Raw genomic sequence first — 27,218 nt, 5'->3', positions numbered from 1 at the left:
CATGAAATGCTTATTCAGAGTTGTAAACTATATTTTTTAAATTATAAAACTATAGTTTTTTAAAACAGTATTTCTGTTCATTTACTTAGAAAAGTGAAGAAAGGCTCACTATTAATAGATTCCAGTACTATTGATCCTATGGTTTCGAAAGAATTGGCCAAAGAAGTTGAGAAAATGGGAGCAGTTTTCATGGATGCCCCTGTTTCTGGTGGTAAGTGGTAGCTAAATTATATGCACATCTATTCTGTTTGTCATAAGTAACAGTTATGATTTTGTGCTACCCAAGATATATCTAGTTATTTTTAGAGCTATTGCAGATTCTCAATTTCCTCATTAAAAATAAAAACAAAGCAAAACTGACTTATGTTATTTAGTACTCTCAATACACAATGCTTTTTTCTAAATTCAGATAATAGGATGTTACAACTTTGAAGAGCTATGAATTTTTGGTTCAAATTACTGTGGGTAGGAATAGATCGATTCCTAGAAAATTTTAACTTTTCAGAACAGATTCAAGAAATAATTAGCCTGAATAATCTTGTAACTATTAAAGAAACTGAAGAAGTGGCAAAAAAAGAAAAAATAATTTCATAAGGGAAACATTAGATCCAGGTGATTTTACAGGTGAGTGTTACCAGAATTTCAAGGACCAGATCGTATCAAATTTTTTTTTTTATTAATTTATTTAATTTATTTATTTTTGGCTGTGTGAGGTCTTCGTTGCTGCGCGCGGGCTTTCTCTAGTTGTGGCGGGCTACTCTTCATTGCAGTGCGTGGACTTCTCATTGCAGTGGCTTCTCTTGTTGCGGAGCACTGGCTCTAGGCACGTGGGCTTCAGTAGTTGTGGCATGCAGGATCAGTAGTTGTGGCTCACGGGCTCTAGAGCGCAGGCTCAGTAGATGTGGCGCATGGGCTTAGTTGCTCCGCGGCACGTGGGATCTCCCCGGACCAGGGCTCGTACCCCATCTCAATTTTATACAAACTTTTCCAGACAATACAAAAAGAGGAAATGCTTCCCCAACTCATTCTGTAAGATGTGTATAACTCTGATAATTAAACCAGATGGAAACATTATGAGAGAGAAAAACTGTAGGTCTACGTCAGTCATGAATATAGAAGTAAAAACTTTATAGAGTATATTAACAAACTAAATCCAACCACATATGAAAGAGATCAAACACTACAACCAAGTTTGGTTTATCTCATGTATGTACAAATGGCTTAATATTAGAAGGTCTATAAATAAATAAATTTCACCACATTGACATACTTAGAAATCATCATCATCTCAATCAGAGGATGAGGAGACCCACTAATAAAATTCTGAAAGCTTAATAGTATATAAAATACTAGTAGCAGGTATCTGGGTATTTTGGAATGGCAGGATTATGGGTATTATGACTTTCCATAATTTCCAAATTTTCCAACATTACTGTGTAATCGAATATAATATATATGCACATACACACATGTATTTGCATACATATACACATATATACATATGTAATTATAGCAATATAGCAGTAGGTAATGGAGTAGCAATTTTATTCCTATTATGTTAAACTCGATTGTTGGCTTTGGGATTAAAAAATAGTAAAATAGGGCTTCCCTGGTGGTGCAGTGGTTGAGAGTCCGCCTGACGATGCAGGGGACACGGGTTCGTGCCCTGGTCCGGGAAGATCCCACATGCCGCGGAGCGGCTGGGCCCGTGAGCCATGGCCGCTGAGCCTGCGCGTCCGGAGCCTGTGCTCCGCAACGGGAGAGGCCACAGCAGTGAGAGGCCCGCGTACCGCAACAACAACAACAACATATATATATACACACACATGTATAATAATTTAAATCAGTTTCTTTTTTTCATAAAGAACCTAATGGTCTTGTAAAGGTATCTTATATCCCAAACCACGTTTGAGTATAGGTGCAGGTATAAATAATTTTTAGCCCCTATAATTGTTATATTGACTTGGTTAAGTAGAATTTGGGGTGTAAAGATTTATAATGTGGTATGGATCTTTGATCATAAAATACTAATAAGCAGTTTTAAGCTTGGTGTTGGTATTTTTTTTGTAGAATGGATTTAATAAACTGAACAATTCTTTCTTCTTTGAGTGGTTCTGTGATTTAATTAAAAAATTGATACATGGTACATATGATCTTGCTGTTGGTTGATCTTCTTTTGCTTCAAGAGTATAGCCTGAAATTATCATTTGATAATGAAGAATACCAACTTGATTTTTTAAGTGTTATTTTAAGTTTTAAAAATAATATGGTCTTCTTTGGGATAAAACTTTGAAATTACTCCTTGTTCTTATCAAGCTGTTTTTAAACCTACTTTTGTAGTTTTAGAATGCTAAAATGTTAATTTGTAATAGTGAATACACTTGAATCTGTGCTATATTATAGACTGGAAGCTTTGTGTAGAGGTGGTTTGTAATAATTTATTGGTTGACACGATCATTATGAGATTAGCCAGTATACAATGGAAGCTTATGTTTGTCTTCTCATAGTTTTTATATTTTTAATATGATGGATTAAAAATGTCTCCACTTTCTCAGTTAAAATAAAATAGAGGAAACTTTCTGTAAGTTACAGTTGGCTGGTTTAAAAATCATTATATTTTACCTAAATAAAATTAAGGAAAAGGGACCTGGAAAAAGCATAGATACCCAAGTTAGATATCCAAGATCGGACCACAATTTTATAGAGGTTCTATATTTGTCAGTCTTAAACATGGATTATTTGAGGTAATTTGAATAAAACCTTAAAAAATTTCCCCCATGTTTGTCCCTTTTCCCTCACCCCTCGTTTGTTCCTTATCTTAGACTTAAAAAAATGCATTTTTGTGTATTTATATAGAGCTGTTACCTACAAATACAGTAGTATTCTAAAAATTAAAATAGGAACATTTTATACTCCTTATTCTGTGGTTAGCATTTTAAGGAGAAGCTTTTTTTTAACCTAGATGAATTTGAAGTTGTATAGATTTTTGAGATAGTGATTCATTTCTTTAGTCCAGCCCCTTCCTCTGCTTTCTACTAACTTTTATTCTGGGGAATGCAATGAAAAGAATCTTTACTGTATCATTTCACTAGCCCATGGAGTAATATATTGAAGGTTTTCCTCAGGTTTCATTATTGCAGCTTTTTATACATCATCCTTACTACAAATAATATAATTTTATTTAAGTTCCATGTGACTTTTTTAAAAAATCAAAAGCAAGTGATGCTTAAACTGCTATAATTATCATCCTGAAACCAATGTGAGTAACTTTTATACTTGTACAGTTAACACTTTGTAGCATAGATATTACTTTATAAAGTACTTTGGCATGCCTCAACTGATTTGGTGCTTCGTTTTGAAGCTGTCAAACTAACTGTACATGCTTTTATCAAAGACCACATTACATTATATTTATAGGCATTGATTCACTTCCTCCTGTAGAATTTAAGCTTTTTTTTTTTTTTTTTTTTTTTTTTTCTTTTTGCTGTATGCGGGCCTCTCACTGTTGTGGCCTCTCCCGTTGCGGAGCACAGGCTCCGGATGCGCAGGCCCAGCGGCCATGGCTCACGGGCCCAGCCGCTCCGCGGCATATGGGATCCTCCCAGACCGGGGCACGAACCCGTATCCCCTGCATCGGCAGGCGGACTCTCAACCACTGCGCCACCAGGGAGGCCCAGAATTTAAGCTTTTTGAGTGCAGGGAGTAACACTTTTTTTTTCAATTTTTGTTAAATATTGAATTTATATACAAAATATTTATAAAATTATGAGGGTACCAAGTATAAGTATACATCAGGCCCATGTGTACTCTCCTCTCAGTTTAAGAAATAGGGCCTTACTGTTACCTTGTGTGTTTCTTCTACTCTATTAATACTTAATTTGACTTTTATCTTATATTCACCTCTATGGATATTTAAAGAGAGAGAGTAACACCAGATCTGATTTATACAGCTGATGCTAGGGCTAGAGAGGATTTTTAGTTCTAGAAATGGAAAATTTACGTTGAAGATCAACTAGAAATCTTATAGATGATTCCTGATTATATCCTAGGGGGAACCAGTGGAATTTGGAATTAGATTTGATGGTTCTTTAGTAAATATTCTTTAAGCAAGGAAGAAAGGAAATTGGTTAGTTCCTATAATTCTCCTACCACCTTTAGTTTCATTTTCTGCTGTACTTCTGTTAATAAGTTAAAAGAAGTTTACTTGGATATTAGGGAGAGCCTGGAACTTTAAAAGTAACTCTAAAAATGAAGGTCTTCATTTTTTCTTTAATGAAATGTCTTATACTTAAATTGTATTTATATAATTCTTACAAGATTATATACTGTTTTCTGATTATACATTCTAATCCTATTATGCTGACAGCACCTTGATTGCTGATTTCATATAATAAACATTTATTGAGTACTTATATACTAGGTATGTTCTAGGTACTAGAGTTAGAGCTTTAAAGATAGTCAACATCTTTTGCCTCATGGAGCTTATGATTTGGTAGGAATAGAGAGAATAAACAAGTAAACAAGAATAACTTCAATGATAAGTACTATGAAGGAAAAAAAAACACAGAGTAAACAGTTAAGGAGACAGAGACTAAGGGGAGGGCCCTTTTACATAGAGTGGACAGGATGCCTTCTCCGGGGAGATGACATTTAAGCAGAGATCTGAATGTGCAGGTCAAGGGAAAGAGTGTTCTCAGTAGAGGGAGGTGCTCTGTGAGGGCTCTGAGGCATGAACAAGCTTGGTATGTTTGTGGAACATTTATCTTTGTATCCCTAGGATTTAGCAGATAGTTTCACTCGGAGTTAGTTAAACTGAATGATCTTTACACTGACTCCCCATATGTCTAATACCGTGCCTTTGTTTAACTGTCTGTGGTTATCAAACTAAAGCTAACCAGGCTCTCCAGTAGCCCATGACACTGGCCTCATAAGTATGATGCCCTAATCTGTTTATCTGTCTTGTGTAAATCACATCTTTATGAAAGTTGTAATCCTTTAATGTGAAATGTTGTTTAGTCACACCAATTTGGACGCATACATTTTTTTTAGTATGGAATGGGTCTGCTACCACAGTGTTAGTTCCAATTTGATTAGCTCTCTTGTATAATGAATGCTAGACATAAAGCAAATTAAAAACTATTGTTTGCGACTAATGACTAAATGCTGTTCAGTCTGCTCCAAGGGCATAACTACAGCACTTAACTGTGTTTGAATAATTGAAGAATAAGCTCACTGATTGCCTAGTATGTCTGTAGGTTTGCATAGAAACCTTGAGTTGAAGAGACTCTGAAGTGGCCCTTGTAGTTAGCCCAAGGCTTTCTGTGCTGGCAAGCCTCATAGATTTGCTAAAATATTGCTCCGGTTAGGGATTAATGTCAAAATTAAATAATTGAACTTGGGTGTATGTGTTTGTATAACAGTTCCCTACCAGGAAACCAGATTTAATACTCTACTTACTTGGCTGGGTTAAGTTTTAGTAATTTGTTTGAGATATTCTTAGAATATGGAATAGTAAGCATGAAACCTATTAAGGACTTTCTCTTAGAGAGCTAGACTTGCTTGCTAAATTCTTCAATGAAAGTCTCATATAGACTCCATTATTGTTTTTAAAATCCAGTGTGCAAGTCTTGGCCTTTACTGCTCACTGAACTGGATACCTACTGTTTTTCCACTTGACCTGTACCTAATTTATGGTAAAGGGAGCACAAAAACAAAAATTATTTATATTTTGGCACCTAACACCATTATGGTTAAAGGTCTATTGGCATTTCCATTAAAACATTTTCTTAGAGAGGTTTATAACTTGGCAGTTTTACTTGGCTTTGGGCTGAAACATTGCTATTTCTGTCCAAAAGTAGATTCTTTTATCAAATTTCATATAGCTGAATTTTCCATAGTTTAGAATGTGTGGAGGGGAAAGGACTATCACAGTAGGTCTTTGATGCTCTCACAAGCTGTTTGATTACACAGTAGTATTGTGTGCAGTGTTTATTCTTAGATTTTAGTCTTATGTCAGTAACATTTTATTTTTTTAAATGTTTTGAATAAGTTGATTTAACATGATTAAGATAATTCATTTTCATGGGTTCTTCCCTTTAAAGAATTGTACTACTATGATGCTTTTTAGTTCTTTTAAAATGATCAATTCTATTATTTATTATAAAATTTAAAAGTACTTTGTGACATTGACTTCTGTCTCAGAGACTTGGATTATTCTATCTTGAAAAATATTAAAGTGAGCTTCTGCTTGGTCTGATTTGTGGTATTTAAAGCGTTAGTAGCTCAAGTAATTAAAATTTTCTTTAACTTGATTTAATGGACAAATCCGTTTCCTCAGAAATGACATAAGATTCATCAGTACCAGTACACCCAGAAATGGGTTAATTATGATATCCACTTACACTTAACCATAATTTTACTTATCACCCTGATCCATTAAGTATCCTTTCTGTCTCTGGAGAACACATTTTGCCTGGGATTTTCTCCAGTTTGCACAAAGTGGTTCAGAAATGTTTGGTAAATAAATTCCAAGGATTTCTTTGAAATTAGTCCCAAAGAAGAGGTGCCCATAAAAACCTCTTTTTACATTCTTTGGCGTGCCTGAGACTCCCTTACAACAGTTGTCGGGGACAAGAGTCCCTATATAAGGTGTTAATGAGTTCTTAGCATGTTTAGAGAAGACTGCTGACTCACTGCCCAAGATAACATGGTTGAGGCAGCTTTAATAATTTGTCTCCTCAGAAAATAGTAGAAGAGTGGGCTAGAGAAGGCAAAGTGATCACTTCACTCAGTGTTTGTATTATTGCTATCAATTATTGTTAGTAATAATGATTATTGCTAACAAGAACCTAGTTTATTTCTAAGAATTTACTCTCTTGCAGTTTGCGATTCCCTCATCTCCAAATCTGCAGGCCAGATTTTAACTGCATTGCAATTTCCAGTCAAGTAACCATTACCAGAGTTGCTCTTGCCAGGCTGTGTCCTGTGGTGGAGGGTTCTCCTCACATGGGTCTGTTGGAAAGTACGTGGATAAGGCAGGCATCCTACCTCAAGTAATCCCAGGGTATTTTTAATGTCCTTTAATTGCCATTCAGGATGTAAGTCAGACCAGACACAACTGGGTCTGGTCACATAGTTCAGGACTGCCTAGCAGTATTTATATAAAGGTGAAGTAGATTTAGTAAATAAACCTTCTAAAGCTATTAATTGTATATAATTTATTTTTCATTAACATCTATTGATTCCTAAGCAGTGTGAAATTAGTTCCAGTATCCCTTATGTCTTTATTGTGTTCTGTTTGTGATCCCTGGATAGCTCTTAGGGGTGAAGTGGGAGGATGCAGTGGAATTAAGAATTTGACAAGGGCCTTGTCATCACAATCAAACCATTATCAGACTTACTTGCAGTGTTTTAGATGTCTGGTTTTCTTAAAGAAAGTTTGCTAATGTTAGCAGTTGAAAAGTATGTTAAGTTGAGGTTAGGTCCTTCTCTGTATATATTTGCCATACAGTTCTGTTTTACTTGGGGTGTTTTAATTGTGAAAAATTTAAGTATATGTGCACACTTCATAGTAGCCATCCTCCCCACATGGCCAATGAAGGTATGATAGCCGACTCGCCATCTCCCTTCTGCCATAAGTAATTTAACTTGACCTGAAGGTAGAGGGGTTTTGTTATTGTTTTGTATTTAGCTCAGATTATCTCCAGCGATGGAGAAATGTGGACTCTTTTAGAAGAGTATTAAGAATTTTAAGGTTTGTATCTGACATCTTTTTTCATTGAGTTATTGACTATTAGTTGTGGTCATCAGAATGTTTATCCACTGCAGTCTCTAAGATAGCATTGTTCGTAAGGAGTTTTTTTAAAGTGAAATATAATATGAGGCCAGGCATACAAGTGATTTTATCATTAATTATATTTCATTTCCACTAAGTCTTATGTGTAAGGGTAATACTTGTTCTCAAGTAGCCAACACTGTTAATGTACTATGTACATATATTAAAGAGTAGAAAAATATTCTTGGAAGACACTGAAATAGTTAATTTGCTTTTCCAGCCAAGATAGGTTTATAAAACTTTATGAAAATTAAGAAGTGGGAAAGAATTTTTCTTTGCATTAATGCCACATTAACCCTTTATCTTAGGCTATAAAAATTTTCTTGCAGCAATTTTTCATTAGATAAGCAGCTAGCGGAAGGATAGTTGATTTATTGTAATTGTCAAATATCTGCAAACACTCAGATAGCTGAAAGAATTACTTTGACATAAAATCCTGAGTAGAGATGAGATTTTTCTCTAAAAGTAAATGATAATTTTGAGAAAGGAATAGGAGCAACAGTATAGTTCTGACTTTGAGATCTATAATCTTTAGTAGCAAACTTTTAAAAACAGCATTTAGAAATATTTGATGGTATCTCATGGGCTTTAATTGGGCTGTACTTTTATATTCTTATTAGTACTCATATAAAATCAACAGCTTTTCATGATTGAGCATTTACATCTTAAATCTTACACACTGCTCTGTTAGGAAACACACCCAGCAACACTGGGTATTTTGAAGTTAATAGGAATAGTCTATATTTTATGCAGAAAAGTTGCTTTATATAATATTCAAGGGCTAGTGGACAAGGGTGAGAATGGCGGTAGAGGGGGAGGCAGGGTGGGCGCCTGTTGGGGAGTGAGAGAGCCATTACGCTGTCCTCCATTGTAGCTGGTAGTTTGGATTAAAACTGCAGAATTAAATTTTTTGGAATTGTTACTACCCCAAGTGGGAATATAAACTATATTGAACAAAATTTATTTAGCCTGTTAAAAAGTCAATCTAAAACTCTAGTTAATTAGTTTACATTATGACATCACTTCTAGTTGAGACTCAAACTTCTACTGAGTAAGCGGAGCTCTATCAGGTGAGCTGACTGCTACCCATATGGGGCTTTAAGATAATGATGAGTTTAAATTTCCTCTTAGAGCTAAGTGAGAATAAAACTGGAGGCAGTAAATACTCTGGGCCAAAGCCATTAAATGAAAAAGCTGGGAATTCTCCAGCTCTTGACTTAAATTGTTTGTTTATCAGCTGGCGCCTAGTCTGGAGTCAAGAGCTGGAGATTTCTATCTGTGACAGAACTTTGAAACCCTTGCAGGACACTTTCATTTCAACTTAAGGTAACTTGAGTTTATAGCTTTGGCTTTAAAGATTACTAATGATTTACTCATTTCCTTACCATTTAACCAGAGTGGACTTTTTCCCAGGAAGGGATCTGTGTTTATTTAGGGCCTTTGTCTGCGGAGGGATTAAAAGGCAGCCCACCAGCATTGTGAACTTGATGGTAATAAAAGGTCACCAAAACACACCATAAAAACGTTCTTACCATGGAATTAATTATACAGTGTAATTTTACAAAGCAGTTTGGTTACTCCGTCCCTATACCCCCAGTTCTTAAGAATTTCACCTTTTAAAAATTAAAGCTTTCGTACAATTTAGGTTTTTGAAAAAAATGTTTTGCTTCCCTTATGATATTTAAACACTAAGGAAATTGTCGCATGCAGTTAATTGCTTAAAATTTTTTAAAGTTTTAAAATAAAAATTAGCTGTTATTGTTCAACTACGGGATGAATAACTTGTTTAGGAGGAAGGCAGAGTAGTCAAAAGGGGTGGTTGGTGTTTCATAGAACAGCTCAGTTTCTAAAAACCTAAGCCTTGTTAAAAAAATTTTTTTCTGTGCCACCAGGTGGCATTGCATCCAAACCTGCTTGTGATAAAGGGAGGATTTTAAAATACATTCTTTTTTGTTCAGGAGAGGTCATAATACTTTTTCTAGATTTTGCTTTTGAAGTTAGCTTTAAAATACATCTAATATCAAGGTTGATTAAATGTCTCTCTCCAAAGAACTGAAAAAGATTTCTGAACTCTGCAAGTGTTTGCTTTTACGTGGTTAATACTGAAATGAAAGTAAATTAAAATGTTGAAACATTTGCAGAGGATTGCCTTTTTAAAAAAAAAATAATATGAGCATTTAACAGTTGGCTATTTTTTTGGTTTTGTTTTACTTGTCTAAGCACTCGAGAGAGGATCCTGCCTATAAAACCCTCACAAATGTTGCAGAAACCCCCCAGTGCAGCAAATCACTGCCCTACTCCCCTCGACACCCGCCCCAGCCCTTATAAAAAAAAAGTGTCAGCAGGTTTCACTGTATGGGAATTTTTAAAAAGAGGGAAAGAGCTCTGAAAGGTGCAAGTTGGTCCTTTTCACAAGCCTAACTATGAGATTCATTAGGCAGTTCATGTTCATGTCTTAAAAGCTGTTTTTGGGAAAGTAAATTCTTGGAGTTTCCTGTACTGGTTTTGAGGAAGTCTTTATAGTCTTTTGAATCAGCTCATTTTAAGAAAGTGATAATGTAAAAGCAGGAAAAAAAGGCTCATTATAAATTTTAATAAAAAATTTTTCATTAAAATACATATTAATGTTCTATTTTATGAACTCATATATAAGTTAATAAACTGTACAGAAAACATTGTTTAATACAAGTATTCAGGTGCCACAGTATTTGTCAGAATAAATAAGGTTCAGTGTACATTCTATTGACTTTTATCCTTTTAAAAAATGTGTTCACTGTACAGAGAGATGTTTAATGCTTAGCTTTGATTAGCTTTGATTATTTATCAAAAAGCTTTATGAAATGTTGCTCATTTTATACACTCACCTCTTCCTCTGAGGCTTCTTAGTGTGTACAACCTGATTAAGAAATGTATATGTTTTCAAAGTAAATGTTTGACCTCCCACCTTGTTGTTCCCGCTTTTGTACACACACACACACACAACCCTCCCCTTCCCTATATTTTGAATAACTCGATTGTAATGTGTGTTGTACTAAAACTAAACACATTCGAACCTTTGGTACTACAAAGAAAACTTTGTTTTAAAAATTAGGAAAATTTTACATTTGAAAGTAGTCTAGACAAAGGTGCTCGTGACATTTGACACTGAATATTTTACTTTTAAACTTGATACAACAGTCTGCTTCTTAGCTTTGTTGTATGCTGATATTTCTACTTATTTAACATCAAAAAGCTGTAGTGGTTTTTCTTTAAAGATTGTGCCTGTGTTCTGGAATTGCCTCCTGCTGTCCATGAATTGCGTCTTGGCTTTTTTTGTTAGAATTTCTCACCAGGGTTTTTGTGAGCTATGTAGCCAACATTAAGGGGAAAAAAAAAAAGAATTTGATACAGTAGGCTGGATTAGTAAAAATTATACTTACCATTTATAATTATAATTGAGTCAGCTTTTATGTAATAAGAATAAGCACATGCAAATCTCATGTAATAATATGCATATATATTTATAATTGCCTACAGTGACTATTTTTCTACTTATTTCTAAAATATTAAATGACTTTTTTTGCTGAAACTCTAGAAATCTACTTTTTTGTTAAAAATAATAGGAAAAAAATCCTTGCTAGTTAGGGTGTGTGTAATTTAGTAATGAAGCATTAAGATTTGGGCTTCTCTCATTTCAGTTGGAAATACTACTGGTGTAAGTGAGTGTTGCCATGGGAACCTCCACATAGATATAAAAGGCAAGACTGTCTAAGTAGAGGAGGAGGGGCAATGTACTCAGATACCACTGGCCTAAATGGTCTATTTTCTGTATGTGCTGGGGGTTTAGGGGGAGCTAGGATAAGAAGGGAAGAGAAAGTAGTACAGAAAGTAAATATTAAAAGTTGACATCATGTACTCATACTTTTGGAGTCTCATAGGTGGAAGTATTTTAAAATTTAAATGGATGAAATGTGATTCTTAATTATTTGTATCATTTGCATATGTTGGGGAGTCTTTGCATACCTTATTTTTAAAGTGTGTTGATGGAACATGTTTAACTTACTTGATTTTAGATAAAATATTTAACTCAGTGAAATTTTTTGGTTGGAAAGTTAGGATTTCAGTCTCTGAGATGGCTTTAATTATAAATTTTATTAAAGAGTTTAACATAATTTTTTTCCAGATATCTGAAAAAAAAATTTTTTAAACCATAACTTTGCTGACAAGGAGACAGTTAATGTGGCTTTCAAAGAAAAGCTGGCTTTTAGACTTCATAGTATTTTTAATATTAGATTTTTAAAATTAAAGAAGTTTGTACTTTTCTATAAATATTGGTCAAGGAAACAATGACTTACTGTATTTGCATGTATAATATTTTATGGTTTTCTAAAATAAAGAATGAAAATAGCAAAAAGCAAGCATCAAATCCTTTTATATCGCTTAGGAGCACATGTGTAGCTGCTGAAAAAGAGGCTGCTGTTATTTATGTCATAAAAACCAATGAAATTGTGCCAAACATGAGTTAGTGTGGAAAATGCAACATCATTATCGCAGTTTTATACACTATGGATTCTGGATGTCAGATACATGTGTAAAAAAAAGAAAAGACATTAACCTGACAAAAACTGTTTAAGCTTTACCTTTTTAGTCTATCCAGAGAAAAAGTAAAGCTGCCAAGGTAATAAAACATCCGGAAGTTTTTAAATTAAAAAGAGTAATTTAAATTTAAAAAAAGGGAGGGGGGAACGGGAGGAGGAAGAGGGGGAAAAGACCGCACACTGCTCCCCAGGCCTGGCTGAATCTGATGTAAATTAACCAGCAGTGGAAGTGTATTGTTTCCAACTGCTCACAAACAATGCTGGCATCTCCTGGGGTGGGTGGGTGTTGGGCTGTTGAGAAATGAACTGGAATGCAAAGAGTTTAGTCATCAGTGGATTCTGTGGCTTAAAAAACAACGGGAATGAGAGTAAAGAAGGAGAAAGTATGTTTCATATAAAATTAATCAAGTGAAACCTTCAAGTGGTGTGAAATAATTCATAACTGAGAGAGAATGCTTAGTCTTCAGTAATCTTCAGTGTGATTTTTTTTTTAAGAGACTGCATGAGGCCCTTTACAGTATAAAATGTTCAGCCACCAAGATATACCATGCTCACTTTTAGGTGTACTTTTGACACAGAATGTCAGCTTAGTTGTAGACTTGATTTCTTAACAAAAAGACAAAGAAAAATTTTATTGCTTGAAAAAATAGACAAGAGGGATAAAAAGTCAAGTTTATTAAAAAAAAAGGAGAATGAAAGTAAGGGCAACAGCATCTGTGTTGTTTCTCTGTTTCAGTTTTTGTCTGCTGCTTCCCTTCCCCCCCTTCCTTAGAAAAAACCTGACAATCTTAATGGAGTGGAAGACATAAAAGTGCACATAGCCTTATCGATAAGTAGATTCAGAATATCTTTAATCACCTTAAAATTCATAATACAGAAATTTTTAGAAGAAGGCAACTAATATTTATTAAGTACCTTTGGTGTGTCAGGCTGTCATGCTAGGTGATTGTGTATTTTAAACCATTTAATCCTTATAGTAACTTCATGAAATGCAGATTGCCCTCATTTTTTTAGTGTGCAAGTTAAGGCTCATTTAGGAAGGGACGATATGACAACATGGAATTATTATAAGAATTAGCCTGATTCATAGCAAAAAAGGAAAACATTTTAGGTAGAGGACTTTAAGAAATTATGAAAGGAGCAGTACCTTCAAGTTTGGAATTTCTTTGGTTGCTAGAATAACGAATGTTTTGATTTTTTTTTTTTGTAATTTAAAAACAAAATCAACAGAAATACTTCTTCATGGTCCATTGCTATCACCATTCAGTGGCACCCCCACCACCACGTCCCCAAATATAGGAGGAGTCATTAACCAACTGAAAGTCAACTTAGGTAATTTAAACCAATTTTGATTTTGGTCTTGTATGCTTGAATCTAGTCAACTACAAGAATAAAAGGGACAAGAAAATGCAAAACCAGAAGTTTTAAACCCTCTAAAATAACTTCCTTGGAAGATTAAAAGGAGCCAGAGGGTATCTTTTTAGCTATGTAGTTGATGTATTGAGTACACAGGACAGTTTCACATATGTTTACTCTTTTAACTTGTGTTTTAAAATTTTTATTTTCAAAAATAAATTATTTAAATGCACTTTTACAACTTGTTAAATACCCAAAATTGGCCTTTACAAAAATAATGAGTTTCAGTGTTCATGTATACTTTTTTTAGTATGTTTATATTATTCAACATTAAGACTTACGACTAACAGTGTATCAAAGTTTATTGCTCGATAATAATAAAGTACAGTATTTAGTCTGATTTGACATTATGACTATCATTATGTGTTTTACTGAAAGAATTATAATGTATCGGGAGTTAATGGTTTTTATTTTGTCATATTTTTAACCCCTCTCAATATGCACAATTCTTCAGTCATATTATTAAAAGAAATCTGTCCCAACAGCTTTTATAGAAGGCCTTTAGGAGTAGTGTCGGGTGTGTGTTTGTCTGTGTCTTTTGATAGTTTTATTCCAAAGTTAACTCTATACCTAATTCAGATTAGTTTAAAAAAAAATGAACAAACCCGTACTCCTCATAGCTTAAGTATAAAACATAGGTTTCATTGAAAGCTATAAGAAAATACTATGTTTATGACATTTTGCTTTGCCAGTTTTTCTCTGAATTTTGTAAAGATCAAGTGTGCTGAAGTGCGAAATGCTAGTATATATTTGGAAAACAAACTGAACCTCGCCTAAACCTCTTACTTTGCATATGCTAAGAGTGAGAATTTCAAGTGTGATATGTTTGGTTTCATCCTCATAGATTTCTAGCTTCAAGCATGATTGGCAGTAGTTTGGAAAGAAGAGTGATGAGTAGGCCCTTCTTCCCCTTATATTGGTGAGTTAAACGGGGAAAAAACAAACGTCCATTCTTGTTACTATAGCTCAGAACACTAAAGAAGAGCCTTGTACCAGTTCCCAGGTTATTTTGGAAGCCATATGTGAAGCTTCTTTCATTTCAGTTTGTTCTTATTCTAAGGATTACCCAGTTGTCTCCAGAAATGCATACTAGATGGATTGCTGTGAAAAGCAAGGATAGAAAAGTCAGAGTAGAGAATACTGGCAAGAAATTTCTGGAAAAAATTTTTTCTTAAGGATATTTTGACTCTGCTCTTCACTGGGCTGAAGTTCCAAGGGAATAAAGATTATTGCTGGTCAGAAAATTGTCCAACTGGATAGTGATGAAAACTGGAAGTTAGTCAAATGTAAGTTTTGTGTGGTTTTGCTCTTTTCCTGTTGTTGGTTGTATTGGAAGGGACCTTTAGTGGATCATCTGATTATGGTAAGGTCAAGATTAGCTTTGCCTGACTTCAGTGATGTTATCTTTTCTAACCAAAGTGGCCTGTGATAATGAGATTCTTCATGGAAAAAAAATGAGGAATTCTTGTTTTTTATCTGTGCATCAGTTCTAAGTGGTGATGTGTTTTTTGAACATGGAGGTTGTGACTTTAAGAGAGTGAACTGTGATATTTCAGGAAGTATGCTAATGTGAACATATGACAGTGTTTTCATGAAGGGGAGGTGATATGGGAAAACTGTAGTAATGAGGTGAAGAATAATATGGAACCTAAAAGAACAATACCTGTTCTGTTTTGTTGTTGAAGGGAGAGAACTAGGGAATTTGTATATATTATCAATTATATGTAGATATGTAAAGTTAACAATAGGAGAAAAACAGCTTTGTAATGGTAACTTTGATGTCTACCCCTTATTAAGTATATTTGTAGTACAGTTGAACACCAGAATAAACTTCAAATAAATTCCGAAATAAGGAGTTGTTGACTTTTATTTTAATTTGTAGTATGTGTCATGTGGACATGAGAGTCACAACTAGGGAATTAGTTTTGGGAAAAGGTACTGTGAAAATGAGCTGTTTGTGGTTTCACGCCCTAACCATTTACTATTTCCCGCTTACTTTCCATTGAGAATGATAGATGTGCATCTTTGTGGATGTGCATCTTCATCTGGTTCTTCTCCCCTATCTGGCCAAATAAAGACAATTAAGACATTATTTCCTAATGTCCAAGAAATAAGAGGTTATTTTTCTCTGTTATGTCCTCCACATCTTTTAGTAACTTAAACTCTGAATTTTTTTCCCTTGGCAACAAAAATGAAGGTGATATACCTTCCTTTTACTTATGTCTGAATTTTAAATGTTCTTGAATTTTTTTGTATGTACACAATGTGTACACAGTGTACACAATTACAAAGAAAGGAACAAGCATCTATGTATGATTTTTTTTTTAATGTATGATTTTTTCGTGCAAACCTTTTTTGAGGAAAAACTTTTCTAAAACCTTCCCTAAAAAAAAACAAAACCTGATCTTTTGAGTCGTTGCTATTTAATTTTATTTGCATTATTATCCTTTCTCCTGCTTAATTTTAATCATAATTTTAAAAAACGAATTAAAAGTGTAAATGTAAAGGATTCAAAATAAAGTTTAGGATGAAAAATATATCTAATTGCATCTGTTTTTTTCTATGTTTTCTACTGAAATTTCTTAAACTTCCTTCCTTTTAACCGTGCTTTAAATTAAACCCAAGGAAGGCATTTCATTAACTTTTTTCCTCTGGACCCCAAAGGTTGACTTATTGGTGTATATATACTCATATCTGAACACACATCTTTGATACGGTGTTTGGATTCTGAAGGGCTCCTTAATGATTCCTTCTCAGTAATGATCTAAAATGGATGGGATCAACCTCATATTCTCTTAAGGTGTTCTGCATCTAACCTTTGTTTGACAGGGGTGATTATGTTGTATGTCCAGTTTGAGTTGTACCCACTTTGTCTTGGCTATGCTTCTAAGTGGGCATAGTTTTTGCTTTTCTTTTCAATGTTCACTCTACGTAATTATTGAAATGAAATGGTGATAAAGCTTGTGTGGGAAAGAAGTCCTTGTTTCCTGTCTTTGTTGGTGCTTGCGGGTTCCTAATCTCCTAAGAGCCTTGGGATGTAGATTTGTACATCACAACTAGGGGTGGGTAGTTTTTATGGCGAGGAAGAGGGAAAAAGATAGTATTGAAGCAATTCCTGTCTAGGTCTGCAAAGTGCAGATTGCATTTCTCTTTCAGTGGTGTTAGGTTTATGGCCCTTTTTTTGGAAAGTGCTATTAAGTGTTGGGAGACCTTTATCTTCCTCTGTTTTGTTGTAGCAGATGGAGTTGTCCTCTGGTGGTTTTGCTAGGTATGATAAATGTTGTACTAAAACTGCTTGGTGGAAGTTTGATCTGGAAAGATTACTATTTCTTTCAGTTTCCTGAAGAAAATGGAATCAAGAGTGTTCAAACTCTTGAGCAAACAAGCCCATCAGCAGATCAACAGTAATAATGTGTACTTCTCATTGATGCTTGTGACTTTTCCCCCGCCTTTAAAAAAGAAGGTTTAGGAATAAAAGCTAGACATGATGATCAGTTTTGTCTGAAGTAAAATAAGTGGTAAAAATAGTCAAACCTTTTTTCTCAGCGCCTACAGGGAGAGATGGCTGTAATGAAGGATTGTTCCTGTTTTATAAAAGAAGAATGAATGCAAAGCAGTTATGCAGTTCTCTGTGTTCATAGAAAGATTATTCATGGGACACAGTGTTGAAGTCTTTATAGCATAGCTATCCTTAGTTTTATGGCTAAAAAGACTTCCTGGTGCTTGTTTCTAATATTCTAAGAGGAATTTATTTCCCTCTTTGGCCACAGCTTTTTTAGTTTAATTCTGGTTAATTAGACTAGTAGTATTTTTAGATAATTGTGTAGTTCTAGCTTTTATGCAAATCTGTGGTTTATCTACACTGGAGTTGAAAGATATTGTCCACCACCTAGCTACTGTATTGAAGTAAATTTTGATTGATTGAATCCTCCTTACAAATAAACTTGTAGCTAAAAACACAAAAGAGATTCTAACCAAATTACCTGGCATTTGAATACAGTTTCACTGCCAAGGGCACAAGTTAGATCCCTGGTCAGGAGCTAAGATCCCGCAAGCTGTGTGGCCCGGCCAAAAAAAATGAAGACAGTTTATTTCTTTCTTGGGTGATTCTTACTCTAGATTGGCTGTGATACATCTGGGAGTAAAGTTGGAGCCTGAACTGAGTCTGTGGCAGCAATTTGCAAATTTTTATTATCTTCACATTTCAGTTATTTGCATTAATACTTCCTTCCTTACATTAATATAGGAAGTTAAAAATAGATTGTAGTTTTTGATCTGAAACTCCCTCCTCCAGCTCCTTTATCTTTTATGTTCTACCTCTTAACGTATTCATAGCTTCAATAGTCCAGAGTAACATATCAAAGCATAATAGTAAGGGTGTCCACAGTCTTAAGCCCCTCTTTTTGCTGGTATTGGGGGAAAGAATAAGAATACTAGGTGGTCTCAGTGGTGTCTGGAGTGCACACAGGTCTTTGACTATGGTTACTGCATCTGAGTTACAGGATGCAAAAGAGTCTGGTTTGGGGGATCCTGGCAGGACTTCCCACCGTGATGTACCTGTTGGAAGATGATTGACTCGCAGCATCACATTCTTCCTTTTACTGAGGTTGCTAGGAGACTCAGAGCTAAGGTACCCAGTAGTAATCATTATTTCCCCCAATGTTCCCTTCTTCCATATGGTTTCCATTCTCACTTGTAGCTTTAGCTTAACACATATTTATTTATTTAGTCTGAACTGTGTGCTGCTGGGCACTGGGAATACAATGGTGAACGTGAGAGACCTGCTTTCCCTACTCTTAATGCTTATGATCTATGTGTTTGTGTCATTTTATCAACTATCTCAAAATCTTTTTTGGAAGTAAGGATATGAGTCATAAAGATGGACTCAAGGCCATAAGGTTCTCTTATCACTTCTCTCACTCTCTTTTTAAAATCTTCCTCTGTGTACTTTTATTCCTGCCTTCTTTTCTAGTTTTTGCTATTTTGTTCTTCAGTTATTTATTTATTTTTTAAAGGTAAAGTAAAAATGTTTATTTTTCTTATTCTTTTTTTAACTGAGTTATATAGTTGATGTACAGTATTATATAGGTTACAGGTATACAATGCAGTGACTCACAATTTTTGAAGGTTATACTCCATTTACAGTTATTATGAAATATTGGCTGTATTTCCTGTGTTGTACAATTTATCCGTATAGTTTATTTTATACATAATAGTTTGTACCTCCTAATCCCCTACCCCTCAGTTTTTTAAAACAAAGTGAAGGCTCTCTCCCGTTTCTTCTTGAAGCTTCTGTATATTGTAACTGAAGACTGCATCTTAATATTTTAAAAATATTTTAGTGCATGTATATGCACATGCACACTTGTTAAAAAAACAAAAATGGGATTCTTTTATTGCAACTTATTTTTTTAATGTAATTTAATATCTTTTAATATGTAATGGATTTATTTTACACTTTAATTACTACAAAGTACTCTATTACGTGGACAGACTTCTGCTATTACAAAAAAGCTACTCTGAATATTCTTGAACGTAGGTCTTTTCCTGTATATGCAAATTTATCAGAGAAATTCTAAGAAATGGAATAGCTAGGTCAAAGAGTATGTGTCTTTTCAGTTTTGCTAGACATTGCCAGTTTTTCCACCAAAGTTTGTACTTCCACCAACAATATAGGAAAGTATTTATTCACACTCTTGTCAACACTATCTTTACATTTCTTTTTTAATCTGTTTAAAAATGTCATAGTGTGGCCTTGATTTTCTTTCTTTCTTCTTTTTTTTAAATTATGAGTTCGTTTGAGCATTTTAAGAATGTTTATTGACCATTTATTTGTTTTTCTTTTTTCCAGTAATTGCTTCTTCCTGTCCTTTAGGCATGTTTTTATTGGATTCATTCCTTCAGCAGCTATTTGTTGAGTACTTAGAGGGTGCAGGGCACTGTTCTAGGCATTGATCTTTTCTAATTGATACGTATGAATGTCAGATGCTCATTCATTTATTCAGCAAATATTTATTGACCATCTACCATATATTAAGTACTAGTTCAGGCCTGGGAATACATAAATGAGAAAACACACACATGCGTGTGTACACACACATGCTCTTAGGTTATATTTTTAATGAGTGTGAATATGTATAGGGAGATACATATTCTGCAAATATCTTCTGCCAGTTTGTCCTTTCTTTATTCATTTTGTTTATAGTACTTTTTGAAATATGGAAGTTTTGAATTTATATGTAGTTGAATTTGTCAGTCTTACCTTTTATGCCTTCTGAGTTTTATGTCCTAGTTCTTTTTCTTTTTCTTTTGTCTTTTCTCTTGGCTGCACTGCGCGGCTTGTGGGATCTTAGTTCCCTGACCAGGGCCCTTGGCAGTGAAAGCGTGGAGTCCTAACCACTGGACCGCCAGGGAATTCCCTATGTCCTATTTAAAAAAGCCTTACCCTCTCCAAGATTATAAAAAATTTTTTTTAATTTCACATTTTTCTTTTAGTTATTTTATGATTTCATTTTTAAAAAATTTAAATCTTTGATTCATTTAGAATTTATTATGGTGGAGGGAATGAGGGTAGAGATCCAAATTACTTTTTTTAACTCACTTAATGAAAAATCCATCTTTCCCTATTAATTTCAAATACTCTTAATTTCATACACTAAATTCCCATATGTATTTGAGTCTATTCCGAGCTCTCTGTACTCTTCTGTTGATACCTTATTGTTGATTCTTTCCTAGGTAGGACATTTTAACTTTCTGTTGCTTTATTTTCCTGTCTAGGAGGTTAGTCTTCTTTCATTAGTCTTTTTTTTCCCCTCTCAGAATTTTCCAGACTACTTTTGCCTGTTTATTGTTCCAAATAGACATGAGAGGCATTTTATCATGTTCCTCCCAAAACATTCTGTTAATATTTTGATTGGGATTGTGCTGAGTTTATGGATGAATTTATGAAAAATTGATATAGTTACAAAACGATTGAAGAGTAAGATTTACACATTATTGATTTCTTCTTTTATGTCTCTTATTAGGATTTTAAAGTTTTCTATTTGTGCACCAAATGTTTCTCGTGCAGTTTATTCCAAAGTCTTTTTAAATTTTTCTCACTGCGTTGTGTCTTTGTCACTGTGCACGGGCTTTCTCTAGTTGTGGTGAGCGGGGGCTACTCTTCTCATTGCGGTGGCTTCTCTTTTTGCGGAGCACGGGCTCCAGAGAGAAGGCTCAGTAGTTGTGGCGCACGGGCTTAATTGCTCCACGGCCTGTGGGATCTTCCCGGACCGGGAATCAAACCTGTGTCCCCTGCATCGGCAGGCGGATTCTTAACCACTGCACCACCAGGGAAGTCCCTCCAAAGTCTTTTTATCTTTGTTATTGTTGTTGGCAAACATGGAGCCCTTTCTTTTTGTATAATTCTAACTTGTTTATAAATATAAGAAGTATTGATTTCTATATATTAATTTGAATTCCACTTCCCTTTTGAATTCTCTTACTGTTTCTAGTGGTTTTTCAGTTGGTTCTTTTGGATTTTCCAATTCTAAAATAATAATTTTGTTTCTTTTCCAAATTTCAGATCTCTTATTTCTTTCTTAACTAATTACAGTGGTTAATACTTCCAGAACAGTTTTGAATAACAGTAGTGGTAACAGGTGCCACTGTTTCTGACGTTAATGAGAATGCTTTTATGGATTTGATCGTAAATACAATGGTAGCTTTTGGTTTGAGGGAGATTGAAAAACTTATGTGAGGGAAGTATTCCATTCTTATTTTATTTTATTTATTTTTTTTTTTTGTGGTACGCGGGCCTCTCACTGTTGTGGCCTCTCCCGTTGCGGAGCACAGGCTCCGGATGCGCAGGCCCAGCGGCCATGGCTCACGGGCCCAGCCGCTCCGCGGCATATGGGATCCTCCCAGACCGGGGAACGAACCCGTATCCCCTGCATCGGCAGGCGGACTCTCAACCACTGCGCCACCAGGGAGGCCCCATTATTCTTATTTTAATGTGTGCTTTCGTTATTCATTTCCTCAACAGATATTTATTATGTTTCTAGTGTGGGTCAGACACTACGTTGGTACTGCAAAGTAAACAGTCAGAATAGGCACAGTCCCTGCCCTCACGAAATTTATCATCTAGTTGAGGGGAGTCAGATGTTAGTCATATGATCACAAAAAGCTGTACAGTGGGGCTTCCCTGGTGGCGCAGTGGTTGAGAGTCCGCCTGCCGATTCAGGAGACATGGGTTCGTGCCCCGGTCCGGGAGGATCCCATATGCCACGGAGCGGCTGGGCCCGTGAGCCATGGCCGCTGAGCCTGCGCATCTGGAGCCTGTGCTCCGCAACGGGAGAGGCCACAACAGTGAGAGGCCCGTGTACCACAAAAAAAAAAAAAGAAAAAAAAAAAGCTGTACAGTATTTTTACTCCTGTGGTGCAGTGGGGATACATTGGGCTATAGGAGTATATACAGAGGGAGATTTTCTTGTTGGAGAAAGTAGCCACTGATTTGTGATCTTCGATAAGGGAATGAATTAACTAGGCACAGGGGAAGAACATTCCAAGCAGAGGGTGGCACATTTGCAGGGAAGCATGGTGTTGGACATTGCTGAAGAGAGGAGTTAGGTTGGACTATCAAGACCTTTTCAGTCATGCTACTTATTTTGTTCTCTATGCTAAGGAGAATGGGAAGCCATTGAAAGTTTTAAGCGGGGAGGCAGCACGATCGGATTTGGATTTCTAAAGGATCACAATAGCTACAGTGTGGAAAATATTTTAGAGGCAGGGTGAGGGTAAAAGCCGGGAGACTAATTGGGAGGCTATTGCAATAGGCCAGGCACAGGGGGATTGCAGTTTGAGCTAGAGTTGTGGTTGTGGAGTTAGAGAAAATGGTAACCTAATTGATTGTTTATTTGGTTGTGTTCCTAAAAGTATCTTAGATTTAGACATTACAAGAAGTCAGTGTATGAAATTCACCAAGATAACTCAGGATGGGGGAAGCCAGGCGGAGGTGCAGCTTTTGAATAAAAAATATCCATGTTCATCCCAGTGGTTTGTTTTGTTTCTATCCTTGTCTTCTATTGCTTCTCATCTTTACTCTTTTGTTTCCTGACTTAAAAATCCAGTCTCTTTTCATCAGATTTCTCTCCTTTATTCTTCAGCATTCTTCATCCGGCAAACATTTATTGAGACCTCATGTGCTGTGTTCTCTGCTGGGTGCTGGGAATAGAGATGAGTGGGCCCTCAGAGTCATCATAATGTATTAGATGAGGCAGATGCATATGCATAAAACAACACATTTTACTAAATGTAACATAAAACATGCAAAATGAAGTTATTGATCCTTTTCGGCGGGGAGGATCTCATGGTTGGCTTTTTGGAATAGGTGAGGTCTAAATTACATTTTAAAAGCGAAATAGAAATTTGCCAGGGGAGAACAGGCAAAGGGAATATAGCATGTGCAAGGACACAGAAACTTGAAATAGCACAGTGTTTTTACTGAAATATGGCAGTTTGATATTTCTGGATTTGGGCATTTCTGGTTGTAAATGGAGGGGGAATTGGCAAGAGATGAAATGGGCCAGATTGGCAAGACATTTACCGTGAAGGTTCTTCCAGAATCACTGCATTCAGAAAAGCATTTGTGTTGACTGGGGAGTAGAAAAGGCTAGCTGAGAAATTAACATAACAAAATATTTTGTTTTTAGAAGCTCATGATTTCATTTTTTTTTTTTTTTTTTTGCGGTACGTGGGCCTCTCACTGTTGTGGCCTCTCCCGTTGCGGAGCGCAGGCTCAGCGGCCATGGCTCACAGGCCTAGCCACTCCGCGGCATGTGGGATCCTCCCGGACCGGGGCACGAACCCGTGTCCCCTGCATCAGCAGGCGGACCCTCAACCACTGCGCCACCAGGGAAACCCCATGATTTCATTTTTAAAAATGTCTTTTTGCCTAGTTAACAAGTAAGTTGTTAAACTGAGTTTCAAGAAGGCACATTTCGTTGTATTTTGTAGAAAATATCATCTTTGTAAATGCCTTATGCTGTGTTAACTATAAATGCTTGCAGGTAATAAAACTAAATAATGAGAGTGCCTGCGTCATTGACTGGACGCAGTCATAACTTGCAATGGGCTCAGGGATGAGTGAGCTGAGAGGGCTCAGGGCCTGGAGAGACTTGAGGTTTGTGGAGAGTCTTTTAAATGATAACTTTGACTCTACTCAGTTAATCGAATTGGATAATGCCTCTATTCAGAAAAGATGAAAGCTAAGCTTATAAACAAAATTTCACCTTAGACGAGACCATTTGATACCAAAATATGCTGGTGTTATCATTTAAGTCGCTTATGAAAAGGAAAACTAAGGCAGTTCTCTTGCAGTATTAGCACTTCTCCTGAGCTGTTCTCTCCTGTTAACCATTTCTCTGTTCCTTGAAAGAGCTCTCCAAGCAGTGATGCGAGCAGAGTGCTTCACTGAAAGGCTGGAAATATAATTTCACTTAACTGTTTCCGGTGGTACCTTCTAAATGTGAGAAGAAAATACTTTTCTAATTCCAGGTGCTAGTATTATGTCCAGACTTTGAGGAAAGTGATATTGCTAGTTTACAGAATTAAGTGAGATCCTTATCTAGGACTCTGAAGGAATTAACAGATACTTTCAGAATGCTCTACAACTGAGGTATAGATAGAGGTAAAGCTCTAAAGGGACCAGATGGGTGGTAGTTAAGTAATAGCAGATGTTCCTTTTAAAATCTTCAAACCAGAGGTCTTTGAAGAATGGTGCTTGTTTTTTGCTGACTTGATTCTGTGGGAAACCTTCATGCTTATGAAAGAATCAAGAAGAAACTATTCAGATGATTGCAGACCAGTATTTTTGCTTTGTAAAGCAGACAGATTTGCATAGAAAGGAAATTCTGATTTACTATAGTGGGGCAGCAGAGTATTTAATTACTGTATGAAAGCGAGTTGGGTGTAGTGAAAAGAACACTTACATTAGGAGGAATCTGAAGACAGGTTTAAGTTCCATTGTTTCCACCACCTGTAGTGTAGCTTTGGGAAAATAACTTGACTTCTCTGAGCCTCGGCTTTTCTGGGTATATATAAAAGTGGTGAGAGTATTAATACTGAGTCTATATAAGTTATTTATTGTGAGGCTTAAGTGAAATATTGTATGAGATGAAAACTCTTATTGGTCCATAAAAATAAAACCATTGAATTTCCAGAGTGAGCATATTCCTTTCTGTAATGCCATTTTTAAGGTCTGTGGTTCTTGTGAAAATAAAATAATGAGATTTCTGTCTTTCCTTTTTTTTCCCTCACCAAAACTCCAACTTCAGGGTCAAGTTTACCAGAATGTTCTAATGTAATCAGAGTGGAAGGAAAGATACACATTACTATTTATTTGGGTATGTTGTATCCCAAATCAGATATCTGACTCCGATTCACAAAACAGGACTTCTAGAGCTTTGAGAAGAGGGAGCATGGTGCGATGGAAATTTCATAGGATTTGGATTCAGGATTCAAGTTCAGGTTGCTTACTAGATGTCTGGTCTTCAAGTTCACACATTTCCAGAAGTGAACCATAGAATCTCTGCCATAGAGAAAACGGCTCAGAGAACATAACTGTTTTCAATTTAATTTATGTGCTGAGGAGTATTTCCCCAGATCATGTTTTTAGGATTGTCTTACACCAAGTGGTTGATTTCTATTTTTCTCTTAGTTTCTACAATAAATTGGAGGTAGTGAAGTTTAGGGTCAGTTTCTCTGCTGCGTACTAGCCATATGACCTTGAGCAAGTTATTTAATACCTCTGTGCCTCGGTTTCTTCATGTATAAAATGGATGTTATAAATAATACCTACCACATAGGGTTGCTTCTAGAGAAAGGTGCCTGGTCCATAGTTGCGCTCAATAGTGTTAGTTACTCCTATTATCATTAAAATCACATTGGAATTATAGATCTTTCACAGATCTTTCCTACATGGATTTACATCCCGTTAAACCATTTTAAGTTGAAACTATAAGTTGAAATGCATTTAATACAACTAACCTACCCAACATCGTGGCTTAGCCTTGCCTACCTTAAATGTCCCCAGAACACTTACATTAGCCTACAGTTGGCAAAATCATCTATTTTATAATAAGGTGTTGGATATCTCATGTCATTTATTGAATACTATACCGAAAGTAAAAAACAGTTGTGATTTGGGTACAGAAGGGTTGTTAGTGTACCTTCGTGATCAAGTGGCTCACTGGGAGCTGTGGCTTGCGGCCCTGCCCAGCACCACAAGAGAGTGTTATACTGCATATCGCTAGCCAGGGAGAAGATAGAAATTCAAAATTTGAAGTACGGTTTCTACTGATTGCGTATTGCTTTCACACCATCGTAAAGTTGAAAAATATTAAGTCGAACCATTACTAAGCCGGGAACTTTCTGTATTAAGGAGAAAAAGGTGAAGTTCTCATTTAGTTAATACGAATTTGAGCAGAGTAGTTTAAGGGTGAATCCAAGTTACTGATTTTCTACTTTGTATACAAAGATTTGGGGGAAATGGTTTTATAGAGGAGGAAAAAAATGTCTTTTACCCTCCTAGGTTTTCTGGCTGGGGCCCTGTAAATGAGACTGACAGAAGACAGATTAACAAGAGAAAAACATAAGCATTTCTTTCTTTATTTGTTTTTTTAAATATTTATTTATTTATTTATTTTGGCTGTGTCGGGTCTTAGTTGTGGCACATGGGATCTTTCGTTGAGGTGTGTGGGCTCTTTGTTGCAGTGCGCGGGCTTCTCTCTAGTTGTGGCACACGGGCTTAGTTGCCCCGTGGCATGTGGGATCTTGGTTCCCCAGTCAGGGATCGAACCCATGTCCCCTGCATTGGAAGGCGGATTCTTAACCACAGGACCACCAGGGAAGTCCCAAACATTTCTTTAATATCAGTTTTGTGAAATAGAGAACCTTCATGAGGAAATGAAGACCTGAAGAAGTGTTTAAACCTGATTTTTTTTTTTTTTTTTTTTTTTGCGGTACGTGGGCCTCTCACTGTTGTGGCCTCTCCCCTTGTGGAGCACAGGCTCCGGACGCGCAGGCTCAGCGGCCATGGCTCACGGGCCCAGCCGCTCCGCGGCATGTGGGATCTTCCCGGACCGGGGCACGAACCCGTGTCCCCTGCATCGGCAGGCGGACTCTCAACCACTGCGCCACCAGGGAAGCCCTAAACCTGATTGTTTTTATACTAAGTTTGATGAAGAGTGGAAAATCGTAGAGAAACATGATAGGACAAAAGGGTGTGAGTTAAGGATAGTAAACTGGGGTAAATGTAGCAAAGCCTGTTCATTCCGTTTCCTCTGTGTCTCTTTGTCTTTGGAGATAAGGATGCTCCTTTCCTCTGGATATAGGGAGGGCACCTCTCACGTGAG

At 36.0% G+C, this 27,218-nt stretch overlaps 1 protein-coding gene across 1 annotated transcript in view; it reads left to right on the top strand.

Annotated features, from left to right (window-relative positions):
• HIBADH (3-hydroxyisobutyrate dehydrogenase) overlaps positions 1-27,218 on the top strand; it is a 105,973-nt gene that overhangs the window by 22,817 nt on the left and 55,938 nt on the right. Inside the window, exon 4 of the mRNA XM_082633037.1 lies at positions 90-211. Coding sequence (XP_082489163.1) covers positions 90-211 — 122 coding nt within the window. The remainder of the gene's footprint in view (positions 1-89; positions 212-27,218) is intronic.

The sequence above is a fragment of the Mesoplodon mirus genome, assembly GCF_964341445.2.
Source record: "Mesoplodon mirus genome assembly, chromosome: 9".
Taxonomy (NCBI): Eukaryota; Metazoa; Chordata; class Mammalia; order Artiodactyla; family Ziphiidae; genus Mesoplodon; species Mesoplodon mirus.
Note: the sequence above shows the minus strand (reverse complement) of the source record. Positions and strands in the feature narration are given on the sequence as shown.